Genomic DNA, 18,511 nt, shown 5'->3' on the forward strand with positions numbered 1-18,511 from the left:
ACTGTAGCTCATCATCATCAGCATGTGAATGTGTGTTGTAAAGTGCCTTGGGCGGATGTAGTATCCTAGAAGGCGCTATACCACTACAGGCCATTTACCATAAATGTTTGAGGTCGCTGACATCCACTTTGTAATTTGCCTCACATTGACTAGCAGTTAGCTTATCAATCCAGCCAGATCTAGTCTCCGATTCTCCAAACTGAGTTTATTTTTTTACTCAGGAAGGATGTTTAATGTTTCCAAATAATCCATCCTCCTAAAGCAAACGGCGGCAATGAAAACTGTTGGATAGACACGAGGAGGTCTGATGAAAACAACACTAGTCAGCACATCAACTAGACAGCCGGCATTACATCACTAAATAATGGAATCAGGCCTTTTCTCGACGTTTTAGTTTAAACACTTCTAGAATAAAGTCTTCAACGTCACGTGAAGCCACTTCTGAGCAACAGACAGTGTTTTTTTTTCTGCGCTGATGAAGGCATTCGTTCTGCAAAGGAACCTCCGACATGAGGACCAGTTCAGGTGAAGTTTGTAGGAACATCTGTTGGTCATTTCTTGGTGCCTGGGGGTAATGAAAGCCCCACTAAACGGATACTGTATCTGAAACGTTATTACGCCTTAAAAAATGACCAGATGGCCATAAATATGGGAATAACACTCAGACTCTTTCATGAACCTAGTAAAGCCGATCAGGTTTGACTCATTAAGAAAACCAGAACCAGTACGTCAGCACTTGTTGAAACTTTGTTTTTGATTAAAACAGCCAATTAGAAGGCAGGATTATGACTGATCCGGGGTCAGTTTGACGTTAAAGAAAAATGGGCCCAAACAGAGTCGGATCCAAACACTTTTACGTTCTGAGTTGATAGGGGAGCGCGTTTGATTAAAATCTGGTGTGTTAATAGATGTTCACGAGCACTAATCAGTTGTCTGAAGCGGTGGCGCGTTTCTCTCCGGTACCTCTGTGCCTCTCAAAGAAAACAGCACCTCGTTAGCCATGACTGCAGCACCTAATGAAGTTAGTGCCATTGGTGTGGACTTTTTCTGTAAATTTAAAAGAATCTCTGATGTTTCAAAGCGCCTCTGGGCCCCTGCTGTCATTAAAACCGAACATTTCCTGTGCCTTCACCGGTTTCTTCCTGTTTTTCAAATCAAAACTGTGAAAACTTTGAGAAAGCCGCTTTGACAGCTTCTAAATACGAGAAGTGACTAACCTCTCGTCATTGTGCTACCTTTGTGGGAGCTGATTCTAATAAATGGGAGGCTTATTTGAAAGATGCATGCAAAAAGTCCATTTGTTCAACGTGCAAAAGCATCGTAATTGTCATAAAATGCACTCTTTGTACCCCCCTCCCACTTCCTCCAACACAACTGCTGAAGATCCTGGATAGGCACTTTCTCACCACCCTGCCTCCCTCTTTCTGCCTCCCCCTGCATGCTGGCCAATTACTCTTACAGATGGAAAAATGTCTCTCAACCTGCACATTTTACGAGCAGGTGTAAATATAATGAAAAAAAGGATCTTTTGACTCTCGACGCCAATGCAGTTGAAGTTCTTCATGGCTGATGAAGACATGATGAAACTGGGCACACATGACAACTTGGCCACATGACAAAAGAGCTGACGAAACAGTGAGACAAGCCTGGTAACTGTTTGGAGGCGCATCAGAGCTCAAACCAAGCTGCAGCATGGGCTTGGATTATGTGGGGTGGGGGGTAGTGCGTGTGTGTTTGAAGACAGGTCGAGGGGGGTGGGGTGTAGGGGCTAGCATTGTTTGGACTTAATAAAAACACACACAGCAGTTTCCTGATATTTTATCTGTCAGAATGATGTTTCCTCTAGCTGGGGTGCACTGGAGCCGTGCTGTTTATGGATTACTGTCCAAGAAAGGTTGAGTTCATGGATACATTCTCCCATCAACTGTCTTTTAGACACACAAGTACCAGTAAATGTGTTATTGGGCAGCAGCTGCACCCAACACTCCCATCTGCATTCAGGTACTGCATAAAACAACCCAGAAACGGAAAGCGTGGAGCTAAAAGCGCCCTGTTACAGTCCTAAAGCAGGTTATAACCGAGTTAGCTGTGCACCACAATAGGGACAATTAGTGCATTCATAAAGAAACAAATAAGGAGTCTAGCTGTCAGTCTGTGTGCACGTGCTGTTATAATCAAACCTGGGAAGTTGAAATCAGTTCATTTCACGCTACATCTGCAGCAGCAACTCTGACTGGTTCAACACCTGAAATAAAGTTAAATGCCCTGTAATTACCGGGGTTGGGGGGGGGGGGGGGGGGGGGGGTTATAACATGTGGATTAATTGCATCATGATGTAGGTAAAAAGCTGTACATCTGAACTGTAATGCAGGCTGCTGCTGATGCAATGATCGCCCAGTGATGTTGAGGAACATGAAACCGTGTAAGCAACAGCGCCCAGGACTGGATCGCATCCCTCTGGTCAGAGTTTAGTAGTGCAGCGGGGCAAAAACAAAAGTAGCGCGGAGCCAAAACGGAGGTTATGAATCTGGAATAGCCGCAAAGTTTGGGAAGGAGGGGAGAAATTATGAGGCAGCTTCTGAGAAGAGTTCACTTTAGATGCGCTCGAGGAAGTAAAGGTTGCGGCTGATCCAACAGGCGCACTTTCGGCACCAACGTGCTCACGCAGCTCAACTCCACCGAAACAAGACGCACTCTCTCACCTTATTGAAGTTGTAGTAGCCCAAACAGTGGGCAAAATCCAGGTTGGGCGGCTCTCCAGGAATAGAATTCCCACCAGCGGTCGGGTAAAACCTTACATCCATGGTGCGTAAAGGAGGCGCGCAGATGTAGCCTGCTGCTGCTGCTGTGTGCGGAGCCGTTTGCAATCCAAGCGCTCACACACACTCACACACACTCACGGGGATCTGGAGACACTACAGCAGTGAGAAGTCAGATAAAGTTTCCTATTCTACCCCTGGTGCAGTCGCGTCATTTCTCAGAGAGCCGTTTGGAGGCTGGACGGAGCCCAAAAAGAAGCAGAGCAGCAGGCGCTGAGCTCCTCTCTGCATTTACACACAGCTGCTGTGTACAAAGAAACCGGGAGACCGGCGAGTCAGCGCGAGTCCACCTCCTTCTCCTCCTCCTCCTACTTCTCCGGGCGCACGGAGGAAGAAACGGAGCGAGCGCAAAATCAAACGGAGAACTCTGAGAAAATAAAAATAAAAAAACAAGATCCGCGTCCTGTTCAGTCACCCACAAGTATGGAGCTCTCCGACTTAGAAAACTATGAGGGAGCAGGATGTGCAGGAGCGTCTGTAAAACGCGCAGGGCAGCCAGATGGTGCAATTAGTGACGAGGATCATGTAGAGGAGAGAAGTTCAGCCCTGCTGTCCCAGTGATGAACCAGCAGCCACTCCCCGAACACACCAAGCCGCTCCCCGTGAAGCTCTGCCTCCAGCTCCATGAGACATGTTCGGTTCAGAGATCCATCACAACAAACGGGCACGTTTACGCTTCTTCACTGCGTAACAGCTGATTTTTCACTTCCATCCTAACTGGTCAGTCCGTTAGGAATAAATCAGCTTCCTGAACAGCCTTTGTTTGGAGAAATAGATTTATAACCTAATGTACTGATGAGCTAACGGCTAGTGTGAATTTACCAGGCTCTAGGCTCCATAAGCTCTAATAAACCTCTACAGCACTGAAAAGTTTAAATTACAAGGTAATAAAAAAAAAGAAAACTTCCTGTCAGGTTTCCTCCTGGATGCACCTGAAGAGCAGCATTTGGCTGCTGGTGGCCATTTCCTGGTAAATTACAACAGTGGCCCTTCCCTTTGGCGGTTCACCTGTTGCGCCCTCACAGTTTAGCAGATTTTTTGTGCTAATTTTTTACAGCACCTTGTGTTCTGTGTCCAAAAAGGTTTGAACGCTGAGTGTTTGAAGGTATGGTGGAGGATGTTTCTGAAATAACCGCCCTCCCCACTTTTAGAAAAAATGCACGCTCGGTTAATGAGTAGCTGCCAGCCTTGCAGCACGTATCCTAGCAGTAATCTGAAATTATTTTTCCAGACGGCATGCTGAACTTTAGCTTACATGTCCAGCAGAAAAGTGGCAACAGAGGCGTCTGTAGGGAGCCCAACCTTCGCTTTCGATGCATGCCATCGTCGAAAAGAGTCTCCTTACAACTCTGGTCCTATTTCTCACTTCGGAGGCCTTTTTCTTCTTATCGTCGACTTCGAAGACACTTTCTCTTGCGACTCTCAGCCATTTTTAAGAGAACCCGGTGAGAACGGTGAGGAAGGAAGGCGTATCGCTCTACACTAGGGATGAGCAAGTACACCACTATCTGTATCTGTACTCGGAGTGGGCGTGGCCTAGCCCGGAAGTGGGTGTGGTTTACATCAATACTTAAGTCTGATCAGAAGTTGCTGTGTGTATTGTTTATTTGAAAACTATTTAGAGAGCAGCCTCAGAGTTGAGATTAAATGTTTTTGATCACAATAGTAAAAGGAACTATTACAGAACAAGTTTTTCAATAAAATCAGAACATTAATATTTAAGTGCATGAATTAAGAGAGCGAGAGAAGAAAAGATCTTTTCTATAGCGCCTCAAGATAAAAATCACGGGGCGCTTCACAAAAACAAGAGAAAAAAGAATGAAGAAAATGATTAAAATATATTTTATATGCGCAAAAAATAGACAATTGTGATTAAAAAATGTAAAGAAAGAGAGAGAGTGAATGGGAAAGAGGGAGTGGATCCTGAGGAAGAGGAGAGGGAGAGAGGAAAAGAAAAAAACCCGACTGGAGCGGAGGCAGTGACTGACGCAGCACGAGCCGTTTTCAGCTCTGTCTTGTCAAATGCACCACGTACGTTACGAAAAAAGTAACTTTAAATAACTTTGAACACAGAGAGATCCGTTACTGTCTGTGTGTGTGCGTGCGTGCGTGGATGGACCGGACGCGGACTGAGCTGTGAGCTCCCGGCTGCAGAGTTTTGTGTGTGGTGAGGGGCGGGCGCTCTATGTGACTGGCCAATCACAGAGCGGGAAGACAGTCAGTTACCCAATGAGGATTTTTCTTCAGCACGATTACAGATATTTACGAGTTTTACTCGTTTCATACTCGTACTCGTAAAAAATGCTTTATCCGTACTGGATACTCGTCTGAAACAAGTATCCGGCTCATCCCTACTCCACACAAACAGGAAGTGCAAGCACAGGAAGTGAAAGCTAACCCATGAACGAGCATATACTACGACGGACTTGCGTGAAAGCTGGGACGAGCACCTATGCGGAAGAGAGGGTAGCGGCTGTCGTTGAGGAGACACGAATCTCTACAACGTGATGAGAGACTGAAATGCTGTAAAGAGTGTGCAAATAAAATTTTTCACCCATGCACACATGCTGGAAGTAGAAATGTAGAAAATCTGACATTCTGGTGTGTGTGTGTGTGTGTGTGTGTGTGTGTGTGTGTGTGTGTGTGTGTGTGTGTGTGTGTGTGTGTGTGAGAGAGAGAAAGAGAGAGACCCTAATAGTAGCTGCATGTGCTACAAACATTTATAATAATTGTGAAAAATGAAGCTGGCTGCTTCACGAGTTTCTCCTGTTGTGGGTTGTTTTTAGAGTGCAACTCCCACAATCACCGATGATGATCTTAAATGTAAAATAACGTCTCATTAACCTTCATGAAATATTGAACATTTGAATTTTGAATTGAACTTGGCTGAATTCAGACTAGCAGTTAGCTCATCAGTCCTAAAATACAAAACTGTTTTTTTATAATAACTTAAATGATGAAAACAGCGTTTGTTTATTTCTGTTGTTGAAAAGTAAAGACAGAATTCCTCTCAACAACATGTAGTATCTACGTCTGCACACACATCTTGTAGCGTCCCCTTTCTGCACATGCGCAAGTTAGAGAATGTCTCCAAAAACCGGAAGTTTTGAACACAACGTTACGGATGGATTCCTGTATGATGAGCTCGACCTTTTTTGTTGCAATAAGGTATGTCCCCAAATGTCTGTGCAGGTTGCGTCGCGCCTCAGACTGTTGCTAGTACTAAAACGTGAACATGAAAATATTGGGATCTAAACCAAAAAGTATCAGAAGTGAACACTAAGACATGCAGAGTGAACACAGCCTAATGCACAAAGTAGCTCATTAGTCTGAAATCTATGTGATTGGACGCTATGGCTCGTTGCTGCCTCTAGGAGGCGGTGTTAGGGGTAAACCGAATACCAGGTGAGTAAGATAGTCAAATCATTAGTTATTGTTAAGTATGGAAACAAAATAAGCTACAGTAAGCACTCTTGTTGTTTTCAAATAAAGTAAATGTTTAGAAATGTTATCAGTAACAAATCATCAGTAATAATAATTAAGTACTACATCGAACTGAAACAGTAGAATTAGAACTTCAGAGGTGCCCGTAAGACAAGATTAAAACAAAATCTTATTACTTTAAACGCCTACGAACAGGTTTTACATAACATCTGAAACCTAAAATATAATCTAACACACAACAGCTAAAAAAAACTATTTTTGTTTTCAATACTTTATTATTATTGTAATTAATTAAATCCCAGGATGCCTCAGCAGAAGGATTTTATTTTATGCTGCACAGTTTTTCTATTTTTTGCTTGACTGATTCTAAAGTACAAATAATAATATCTTAATAATTAGTATTTATTTGTTGCTTTACAACATTTACTTACGTAAACAACCCTGTTGCAGCCTGCTGTAGCTAGCGCTAACAACGAGCTAACACCAAAACGAGCCAAGTAATACTAAAATAAATCGCAAAGAAAAAAGATCCGCACTTTCACTTCCAAGTCCAGTAACAACAAAGCCAGGTCACCATCAGTCCACAATTTTGTAGCCTCCTTTAGCTCCCTCAAACCAGCATAGGCAGCACCAATGTTCTCTCTGGTTTTAGCTCTTTGCTTCACCTCCAGAAACTTTACTCGCGTACTTTTACTTCCAGACTCTGCCGTGATCTAAACTGAAAAAGATCATTTTTTCTTCTCCTGGTTGTGCTTTTGATTGGCGATTGGTGAACGGAAAACGCTAACTGCTAGTATCACAGATGTAAAGCAGGTAAAGAGTGCCCCCTAGGACACCTACCCGCTCCAGAAAACTATCAAGTATGGTTTCTGGCCAGCAGAAGGCATCAGAGTGGTGTCAGACATGAAACTGGTAAAGTTTCTAACCCAACAATCACAGAGATCAATGTTAAAGCTCTAGCTTAATGTTTTAAAGTATGTCTGTTGTTATCGTAACGTTATAAATGAGCAACTGTTAACTTTAAAGGGATAGTATGGAAGGTTGACAGCCAAAACATGTATAGAAATAATAAATGTCTTCTTCATACGTTCTCCTGCAATGCCCTGGTCCTGTAGAATGAGCCCTGGCATTTTTACTGTGATTGCCTGTTTTTCTGTAAAATCACAGAAAAAGAGAGATGCTCGGGTTGAGCAGGCTGCTTCATGCGCGTTCACGGTCAGGCATAGCCCGTAGCATTTGCTATCCGTAGCTTTAGCAGCAGAGAGAGAGGCAGTGCCACTTTGTCGCTGTTGCTAACGCCTAGTGACAAAGCTAGCTACATTTCTGAGGACCCTTAGCTACTTTCTGTAGAACTTTCTTCTAGATATTTCCTGCAAATTAGCAACAAAATAGCCATTTTCGCTCCGAACCGTTCTTTGGTTTGACGTTGTTTCAGCTGTCATCAAGGATATAAAAATTATAGATACTATGAATGTTACTAGAGTGTAGCTCACCTAGTAAGATGTCTGACTCTCATGCAGAAGACCTGGGTTTGATTCTGGGTGTGAACATAGTTTATTTAGAGCTTATTTTTTACATTAATGGTATATTTTTACAGTAAGATGCCCACATCTTTATTTGAGACTCGCCGAACGGCATTGAATTCACAGATTAAAAAGATGTGGGTTCAACTTTCATTTTGGAACAATTTTTCAAGCAAGGGAAGGGAATGATCTGAGCATGCAGGAGGACTGACCCATCATAAACCTTTGTCAGCTGTGCTGAAGAGAAAGGTACAGAACCACATTATTTAATTAATTAGCTGCGTGTTCTCCTGTCCTCTGTTCTCCGGGCTACACACACACACACACACACACACACACACACACACACACACACACACACACACACACACACACACACACACACACACACACACCAGACTGTCTCAGCTGTTATTTTCCTTAAGGAGAGTGCACGTACAGCATGTGCGCCTCGTGCACGAGCCTACTATTGAAGCTGCCGTTACGCTTTTGGCCTGAGGGGGCGATCGTGAGCATAAAAATTCAAAACTCCGTAAAGTCCCTTTAAGCAGGTTTGACCATCGACTCAGATATCAGAGCATGATGAGGAGACTGAAGCTGAAAAGGAATGTCTGAATGCAAGAATCGTGTATAACGCGTACTTTTATTAAACTTAATTACTTACGTAAAAGTCAGTCATCCTAAATGAGAATGAGTTCTCAACCCACTCATCTGTTTAAATAAAAATAAATAAAACTCACACTTTATTCCAAAAAATCACTGGAATTTCAAAAGTAAGCAGAGGAAAAAATATATTCAGTGCTTTCTATTTTTCTGTTTGTGCAGCAAAGGGTTAAAAAGGTATTTCTGTTATTTACCTGCTTCACTCAGCCACCGGAGGAGAAAGAAAAAACATAAAAATCAATGCCAACAGCCACGAGAGCACACACACCGGAGCGATGGACTTTATGTCAACGTCAGAAATGTTTCATAAACTCTGAGTTCACGTTTCCTTTTTTAAAGGATTTATTCAGATGTTTAGATATTTTAGGATATAGATATTTAATCTAGTTTGGTCTGAACCTGCTCGTTACCCCAGCTCTTCTCCCTCCAGAGTCACCCCTCTCTGTAGTGTTCCTTTGTTTCTGAGCTTCTTGTAGTTTCTTCCTGCTCCTCTCCAGGGTTTTGTAGGTTTTTCTGCCTTGTCGGCTCTTTTGCTTGTGTTTTTCCTCATTTTTTACCAGTTTTCTGAGTCACAAGTTCCCATTTTTGGATCGGTAAACCAGTTGTCAGTTTTCAGAAAATCTATTTAATGAGGAAACACAGTTAAATCTCCGGTTTCTTGATCTAATCTGGGATGTTTTCACGTAATTTTCCCTCTTTTCTTTACTATTTTATGTCCCTGAACGATGTTTAAGCACATTCAGAAATTCTGACCTCGCCTTCTAAGGGAGCACGTGTTTAAGGACTATTTATTAGATGTAATAAAACATATCTATGTGCACTGGCATGTAAAATACACAAAATCAATCAATTACATCGGTGATAAACCAGCCGTGCTGCAGGAGAGGATCCGTATTTGAACGCTTGCCAGTGTTTGCCTAGCGCTAGCCAACAACTCACGATAGCTGCCAGAAAATCTATTTTGTAATTATGGACATATTGATGCATATGCAAACCATTTCCCATCATGTTCCTGTGTGACAGAAGCTCTTGCATGCACAGCGAGGTAATGCCGTTGCATACAGCACAGGGATACGTCCGCCAATCGCACTGAGACACAAAAGCACCCACACATCAGATAAACGAGCTCCGGTACCATCCTGCTTCTGTTGTTTATTCCTGTTCTTAATGCTGAATGTCCGTGCAGCCAAAGAGTGGAATTAATTTCCTTTCTGATGGTTCGGTGTCGGTGTCTCAGCCGGATGAATCATGCTTTTCTGCTATGTGTCATTTCCTCTCCGCCTGGCAACACTGGAGCCATTTAGTGACAAGAAAACAAATTATCTTCTGCCGGCTTCTGCTCAGATTCAATTAAAGTGGCACTCAGTAATTATATGGAGATACAAAAGAGTAATAATGCAAAAATAATTGATTAACCTAATAATCTTTATTTACTGCACCCCCCCCCCCCCCCTCCTCAAATTAGGTGTGTAAGAAAGTCAGTCTGAGACACCTTCACTAAAAACCGTAATCTAATTTATTTTGTTTGATTTTAGGTTAAAAATGTTGCTTTGCTGTTTGGTTTGTTCTTCGTTTAAAGCAGTCGGTGTAAAACGTGTGCCTCATGTAACCGTTTTCTTCACATACCGTATAGCAGAAAAATAACGGAAAAGCCAAATTCGTGTTTCAGCACAAAAAAAATGAATGTCTGTTCTCAGCAGATCTTAGATTTCCTGTTTTTACCGCAGGGAATGTTCTAGTTAAACATCTCAATAAAACTATTAAAACTATACAAATTGCCTATTTTATGCATCAAAAAGGGGAATTTCTGTATTAATTAAATTAAATGGGGACAATAAAACCATTTATGCATAAAGAAAAAAAACATTTCTATTTGTGGAATGTGCCAGGACGTTTGTCAGGAAAAACATAAAAGTGTCATAACCACCTCAGTTGACAGATTTGGATGTGGAGGAGCAGCGGCTCTACTGTGATCTCCCACAGATGATGGAATTCCCAACTTTGTCTTTAAGGCTGAAACCGATCACCCGACAGAAGACTAAGAGCCTGTTTGCGTTATGATTTCATGAATCTAGGACCTCACTTGTCCACGCCTTACAGACCAGTAAACTGAGCTTTGCCTTTCCAGCTCACAACCAGCTACGCCTTCATCGCTGAAGACAAAACCCTGGTCCACCTCTCCGTCTCTTGCCCCGTTCTATCATTAAAGACACTGAGATACTTGAGTTCTCCATCGTGAGCCAGAGACTCCCCAGCCTGAAGGGAATGTCCTGCCTCTTTTTTGGTCAAGAACAGTTTTTACAAACATGTAAACTAGGATTATAATCTCACCATAGAAAAGAAAACCACCATGGCTTTAACATGCAAAGAAAACGGTTCAATTAGTTTCATATCTAGAATGAAACATTCTGCTTTTTGTTTAAAAGAAGGAAGAACACTTGTTTTTACAGTAGTAATCTGCTCTTTGAGTGTCTATATAACAAATAAAACTTAGGCCCTGTCCACACGTAGCCGGGGATCTGCTAAAACGTCGATATTTTTCTACATTTTGGCCTGTCATCCACATGAAAACGGAGTTTTTTCACACGAAAACGGATCTTTTTAAACATTCCGGCCAAAGTGAAGATCTGCGTTTTCTCCGTTTTGGGTGTCTGCGTGTGGACAGGCAAAACCGGAGTTTTAAGGTCCGCAACGTCACTTTCCGCGGCAAAAAAATGCTGACATCACGTGTGCGACCTTTGTTTACACTAGCCGACATCATGGATGGCCTCAGAGCTGCGCTCGCTTTATCAGTCATCCAAGCGCTTTTTGCTTGCTTTTTTTGCAAGAGGAATTACTGCTCCTTGCGGAAGACCACAGACGAAGGACGAGGTTAAGAACGGGGGAAGTACTGCCGCCGACAGGTCTGCATGTCCTTAACAACGTATTTATCCGGGTACGTGTGGACAGAGTTTTTTGCTAAAACGAGGTGGTGTGGATGCAAGTTTTTGGAGGGGCGGATATTCGTTTTTTTTTTAAACGGCTATGTGTGGACTAGGCCTTAGCTGGGGCTCAAACTGGCCCACCATCCCTGATAAATGACCAAACACAGCCCCATAATAAAGTCCTACAATGGAAAGACTGGGCTTGCCCCGCCCACCTGGCCAGGGCATGAATATTAAATGAGCTGCATGCTGGTTTACAACGGTGGCTCTTTGATGCTGCCTGAAGCTAGAGGCTCTGTACAGCTGTGTTCAGCATGAGGAGAACTCCGTAGGCAAACTGGATCCATCGGCACTGATTCAAAGTCCGATGTTCCCTGTTCATCCCGGAACATCACCTGTGTACTTTGACAGGCTTGTGTCTTGTTATCCACTCCGAGTTTTACCAGTAGCTTGGGCTAGCATTAGCAGTAGCATGGGCTAGCATTGTTCTGCCATTAGCATTACTGCCACCAACAATAATTTATTGCAGATGTTGAATAATTTGGGGCAAGCAGATGTAAGGGTGAGGTGTTAAACCAGCTTTTCCCAGCAGCAGATGCAACAATACACATTTACACGGGAAAGACGCTCAGAGACGTTGGTACATTAGACGCCCCAAACTGCCTTTTATCGACATCGAGGTAGATTCTGTTTATTTCTTAAAAACTCACAAGAGGCGTGTCAAGGCACTTTAGAAAGTAAACATTCCAGTTGAACTGACTTACATCCAGTTCTGTTAAATGGGCCAGTTAAACGTTTCCGACACTTGGAAAAGTCTGCCGTTAGCTGTCAGACACGCTACGTCCTCGCAGTTTTTAAACGTCAACTGAAGACTTATTTTTACACTTTGTCTCTTTGAATAGAAGAGTTCCCTTAAGGAAGCCTGGGGCTGGCTGTGCTGTTTTATTGAATATTTTTATTGTCTTTCTTGTTGATTATGATCTGTTTTGTGTTGTGTTCAGCGCTTTGGCTCACCTCTGCTGGTGTGGAAATGCTCTATATAAATAAGATTGACTTGATTTGATTTTCCAATGTAAGAAAATCCAGCAGATAGCTTCGAGTCAATCCCCAAACTGAGAAAGCATGTAGCGACGGTGGAGAGGAAAGCTCCAACAGAAGCTGGCTCGGTATCAGCAGCCACCCGCTGTGACTCACTGGGGGTTTAGAAGACAGCACACACACACACACACACACACACACACACACACTGGAAGTCCTGCTGGATGTCTGACTCCGGTGCTTCGGTCAGCGTGGATCACTGAAGACAATAATCTACATCCCCATCAATCTACAGAGCATCTGATAACATTACTCTGTTAAAATCGGTCCTCAGCAGCATCACTCACCTCATTGCTCATCATTCATCCTAATTAGCACTCGTCTTCTGCGCCATGTGCTGGGTTTGGATATTTCAGTATCCCATTAAGTGATTCTGAGATATGCCCTTGATTGACATTTCCTTTAATGCAGTATAAAATTACACGATGAGCTTTCGTTTGCATTCATTACTTTCAGATTTCCTATTAAATCTGCAGGTTTTTCCACATAAACTGCAGAAGATGAAGGTATGAGGCACATGTTTAATAATGCAGAAACAAATAAAGCATGATCTGATTAACGCAAACACAACGACAAAGGCACTCGTTTAGTGGGTGTGTTTTTTAATACGGGTTCTTGTGTGATACGCTACTGTACCTGCAGTGTCTCGTTTTACTCACTCGTTCATTCAGAGCTGCACACAAACCTAAATGCAATCTGAAGCTGAGCTGATGAGGCATAAAGATAAGATCAGTGAGTCTGTGCATGCTTCGCTGTCAGCAGATTTCAGAAGAACTTATATCCAGAAGAGGGAAACGGAGAACTGCATACAGTAAGATGTAACAGCTAAGAATATTAGATATTGATTTCCATGCTTCCTCTGCTGTCGACACATTTGGATCACCATGCTTAATTGTGGGAATTCATTTTTATTTGCTGCTGGTGTGTGTGAGGCAAACGATGAGTAAATATACTCCTTTAATGATTGTGATTTTATTAAAGTCTCAGTGTGAATTACAGTTAAATGGATTCCCTAGCCACGTGTTGCTGGTGTATAAATAATTATTCCTCATTTATTTTAAAAAAAATTCCCGTGTCCTGTCTGGCTGTGAAGCAAACAGAATTGATGTCTGAATGCTGGTGACAAGCCTTACAGATTTACTCTCAGGTGGAGCATCAAATCTTCTGCTTTTAATGTCACGCCTGATACTTAAAACTTTATTGTTATAGTTTTTTTGGATGCTTTGTAATTCCGACCAGACACAGAGATGGGGTGGGTGGGAGTCCACAAAAATAAACAATCAATGATGAACAAGAGTCTGCTTCTAGACCTGCAGAAAGAGAAAAATAGCACACAACAATATAACAAGAACAAGCTATCACTGCTTCAACCTGATGAGGGAATATGACATCAATATTGTTTAACTGAACAATCACACAATAATAAATCACAGTGCATTTAGTGCCCACCACAGCCTTAAGACATGTGTTGAACGTGCCCAAGCCCATCCTTATGAGAGCACCATGTGAGCACCTGTGTGTGTACACGCGCTTGTTTATGTAAGGTTTCTCTATAGGAGCATCCAATAGAGAGTGTGAGGGACCACAGATCTGCCCCCCAAAGATGTGTAGGAGATGGAGGGAGCTCCAAGTCCCAGAGATGCAGGAGCTGCCCCAGAGCGCAGGGACCCCAGGGAGACTGCGACCAGAAAAGCCCCCGCCCCCCTTGAAAGGCGCAGAGGATCGCTCCGGGGGGCCACAACCAGCAGCCGGCAGAGTGCCGGGAGATATCAGCGACAAGCCCACAGGCCCGCCCACAGCCTCCCACCACCAAGCCGGCCGAGCCCGGAACCCAGAGTCCCGGGACCCAGGGGCGACCAGCCCTGCCGGGGACCCAGCATTATTCCTCATTTCTGTGGTTCCGTTCGGATCATGCACATCAGCTTCATGACTTCACCAAATAGACCCATTTCTAAAAAAGGATACTGTCTTAAAAATCATTCCAGCAACTAAATATGACCACTTTTAGAGTCAAAGTTTTTTAAGCATTTGGATATTTGTGTAGAGGTACCTAGAACGTCTTGCCTAATTTGACCACAGGATGCACTAGTGCTACCTTTAGCTGGTAATGGAGATATTTGCACTTATTTACCAATGATTGTAATGTAAAGTCTTTTTTTTTCAAGAAATTATTTATAACGAGTGAAATTGGAATGCTATATATGTATAATTTGACATGAACACAGTTAAACTGGCTGTAAGATCTCCCTTGAGTAAAAAATGTTTCTCAGTCCGTTAGCATGGACCGATGCAGTAAAAGTAAAACATGGGCTGAGGAAGGAATCATTAGTACTTTACCTGGTAAAATAATATTTATGTTGTCAAGGATAATGTTTGTTAATTCAAAGCAGAAACTGCACACAAAATGATTTTAATGGAACACAATAAATTGCAAATACTTGGTGACATAATTGTGACATTTGTGTGTAAATGTATTTTTTACTTAGGTGTGATTTATTCATTTATTCAATTCAGTTCAGTTTATTTATAAAGCGCCAAATCCTGACAATAAATTCAACACATTTGCAGTATTCTCCAGTATAAATCAATAACTTATGAGTCATTTAAAAACAGAAGCAGAGGTTTGCCGAGGTGGGCTGAAAACAGCAGGATTTCTCGTTAATATTAATGATATGCACACACCTCGGTCCTGATTGGCTAACACGGGGGTCGGCAACCCGCGGCTCTGGAGCCGCATGCGGCTCTTCCATCCATCTGATGCGGCTCTCTGTGCTTGTAAAATAATGAATGGATATTTAAATAAAATCCTTTATATTTAACTGCATTAATTTTACATCTGTATGCCAATTCTAAATGTAAAGATTGTCTGCGTAAACCTGAACAGGCCAAACCCGGTCTTACTGTGAGACCGGGTTGACACGTCACGCTTGTGTGTAATCATATATGCGCTTTCTGAGCTGACGAGGATGTGAGATTCTGGGATTCTCCTCAGACAGGCTCATGGATGTGTCGCCACATTGGAGACAGGAACAAGCGCTATTCAGCCAAAGTTTCATAATCAGGGAACATTTTCTAAGTGACAAGTCTCTCTTTAGTCGGAGGAATCTTCCTGCATGCGCTCTGGTTCTGCTACGCGCTCAAAGCCCCTCTCCACATCTTCAGCTCACTGTGCACCTTACGTACGTGCTGACGGTGAGCTGCGCTGAGCAGTGTCCAGCTCAGATGTTCAGATGGGAATCTTTTCTTGAGTGATTTAGCTACATCTGCGATGTGCGAAACGAATAAAGTGTCAGTTCGTCTGCATGCGTCGGGGTAATTATTTCTATTCTTTCTCCGTCAAAATAAACGGTCAAATACCGGAACTATCCAGTCAACACAAGCCCTGCTTTTAACTGTTCTGTTTTCTTGTGAAAGTTGTTGCAAAGAGATATAATTTAACTTGATTAACACCAGAGCCAGGCACACTGCACCGTTATCTCCGTCGCTGTAAATGAGGGAAAAACAAAATGATCGGATCCTTTTCTGACCTTCCCCACCTACAAAGTTTAATTACAACAACCAAACGTGACAGAGCCTGGATTTGTATTCTGAACAGTCTAAACATGTTTTAAAAAGAAACGTATGACAAAAGTGGCACCTGCTCAGTAAAACCACCAACAGGGTGAAAAATATCAAAATATTGTCGGCAGAGACGGGCTACAACTTCTGGATCCACTTTATATAAATCGTTTTATTGATTATCGTCTTATGAAAGATAACTTTGACGTACACGAGCGACCGGTACTGGCTGCTGTCACCTGTTGTGATCGGTTAAAGCAGCTCTCTGCTGTCTGAGGGTAGGCCCCGCCCACAACGTCGCGGCTGCTGTGGCTCCCAGTGTTTTCTTTACTGTGGGAAACGGGTAATAATGGCTCTTTGATGGGAACAGGTTGCCGACCCCTGTGCTAATAGAACTCAATCAGCCATGTTGCAAAGTCACTATCACCAAGACACTCTATGCTCTCTCATTGTTGCAAAAATAAAAATAAAAAAAGCCTTCCTGTGGGCGGGCACAAGCCAAGATGGGTGAGGCCATTAATGCAAATTCCCAGTGTGACATCACAGTGTGAGGATTTTCTAATTCTCATTAGAATCAGACATCAGAAGCTGATGAAGGAGATAGGTGTAGGAGATTATTTTCATATGCAGCCTGCATGAAACGCTCAGAGTGACCCGTTAGAATCAGCAGTAATCATGAAAAAATGGTTTTCAGTCAGCCACACCTTTAAAATGGTTTGATTATGTTTTCATTTGTTCAAAGTATAATTTCACCCACAATGTCTGATTCTTGTTTTTGTCTCAAATCAGTCCCAATATAGTTTCATAAGTTGGAGGATCCCCTTTTAGAAATCTCCATGAGCCGTACATGTGGAAATGTGAAACATGGTCGTCTTAACTGCATTGTAAATGTTTCTAATGTGGAATTGAAACCAACATAATGTGATGTTCATGTTTCCATTATGGCTGCTACATTACCTATTTCCATTTATTCTTTTCTGAATGTGATTTTGAGAGCAGCAAATTATGGAGATGATCTGAAAACCAACCTCAGAAAGCCAAAACAAATGTTCACGACCCCCACCCATCTGAGATCGGCGCTGGATAAACACTGGTGCATTCTGGTCAAATGATCCCAGCACATTTGAACTCTTCCTAATGCAAAAGCTGATTTTTTTAAGAGCAAAAGCAGCTGAAAAATGATTTAACAGACCATTCTCTGTCTCTTCACAGCACGTCTCAGTATGCGCTCTAATCACAGTAATAATGCTGATACTTTCACAGCATCAAAGACAGGTAATTCTGTTTGATCCAGTGTGACCGTTCTGTAATGCCTGTCGCTGGCCATATTCTTATGTTTATATCACCAGTTTAAAGGGATCATGAATATTTATGCTCCACATGCAGCACTCAGCATGAAATGAAATACTACGCTGCTTGAGGGTTGTTTGCCCTGAGACTCAAATCTAAATCTACATTTTGCCCACTGCATACAAATAAAACCGCAACAGAATAGTCTGCTTCTGGACATGAACAGCTTGCATGTTTCATTTCTCTGATACCGAGTTGTTTGGGTTATTTGCCAAAACAGAGAAAATGTTTTAGCTCTTTTATAATTCATTTTAGTTGCATGACATTACGGTCCAGAGTTAAGCGTGCAGGACAAACGAGAACGGCGTTTTCACAGAAATGTTTCTGTTGCCTGGCAATCATCTGATGCACCGAGCACCAGGATGGACAGAGTGCACGTCGAGCACCATGAAAGCTACATTAGAATAACTGCATCTTCTCCTCCACGGTCCGATAACTGAAGAAAGGATCTTGATTTGTTTTCCCCCATGGCTGGAAATCTCATTTTTATAACACAAGATATTATGTGCAAACCAATTCCAAATCCACTTTTCCAGCCTACTTTTCCATTATCACAATAAAATCAGGGCTCATTTTTACGATGGCAGAATGTTGAAATACATTAAAACGACTCTGAGAATAGACTTGCCCTCTTGGCCATTGTCTTTTGAATTAAATGTCAACACAGGTGTAAAACAAAACGTAACCTCATTTTCTGCTGAATATAAATGTGTCATTTTCTTATATAGATGAATCTAGCGGAGAAAGAGGCTCGTCTCCGCGCCCGTAAATTAACCCGGACCCGTCCACGGTTGAGTGGCACATCTTTGATTTGTTGCAAGCAGTTAATTTCAGTCCAAATCCACCGGGCTGTAATTTCTCTCAGCACTTTGCTGCTCCGACATTCATGCTGAAGGAAGAAGGACCACAACACCATCCAATCAATGGCTTGTCATGCAAGCCTTTCACAGTAACACGTTTGCCAAAGCAGGCTGCAGCACACGCCCCACAACTTCTTTAGAGTACTGGTCACACTTTATAGTGTGACAACTGCAAATTAATTGTGACTGATAAGATGTGATGATTCCATATAAATATGAAATATCAATCTGATTGATCTTTGAATGTTTAATCAGAGGATTCCAGGGTTCAT

The 18,511-nt window shown here is 42.5% G+C and overlaps 1 protein-coding gene across 1 annotated transcript in view; it reads right to left on the reverse strand.

Moving 5' to 3' along the window:
• tox3 (TOX high mobility group box family member 3) overlaps nt 1-3,533 on the reverse strand; it is a 60,099-nt gene extending 56,566 nt beyond the window's left edge. Inside the window, exon 1 of the mRNA XM_015952826.3 lies at nt 2,703-3,533. Within this exon, the coding sequence (XP_015808312.1) occupies nt 2,703-2,804 (102 nt within the window). The 5' untranslated portion in view covers nt 2,805-3,533. The remainder of the gene's footprint in view (nt 1-2,702) is intronic.
• Nucleotides 3,534-18,511: the final 14,978 nt, after the last annotated feature.

This window comes from Nothobranchius furzeri, chromosome 9 (assembly GCF_043380555.1).
Source record: "Nothobranchius furzeri strain GRZ-AD chromosome 9, NfurGRZ-RIMD1, whole genome shotgun sequence".
Lineage (NCBI taxonomy): Eukaryota > Metazoa > Chordata > Actinopteri > Cyprinodontiformes > Nothobranchiidae > Nothobranchius > Nothobranchius furzeri.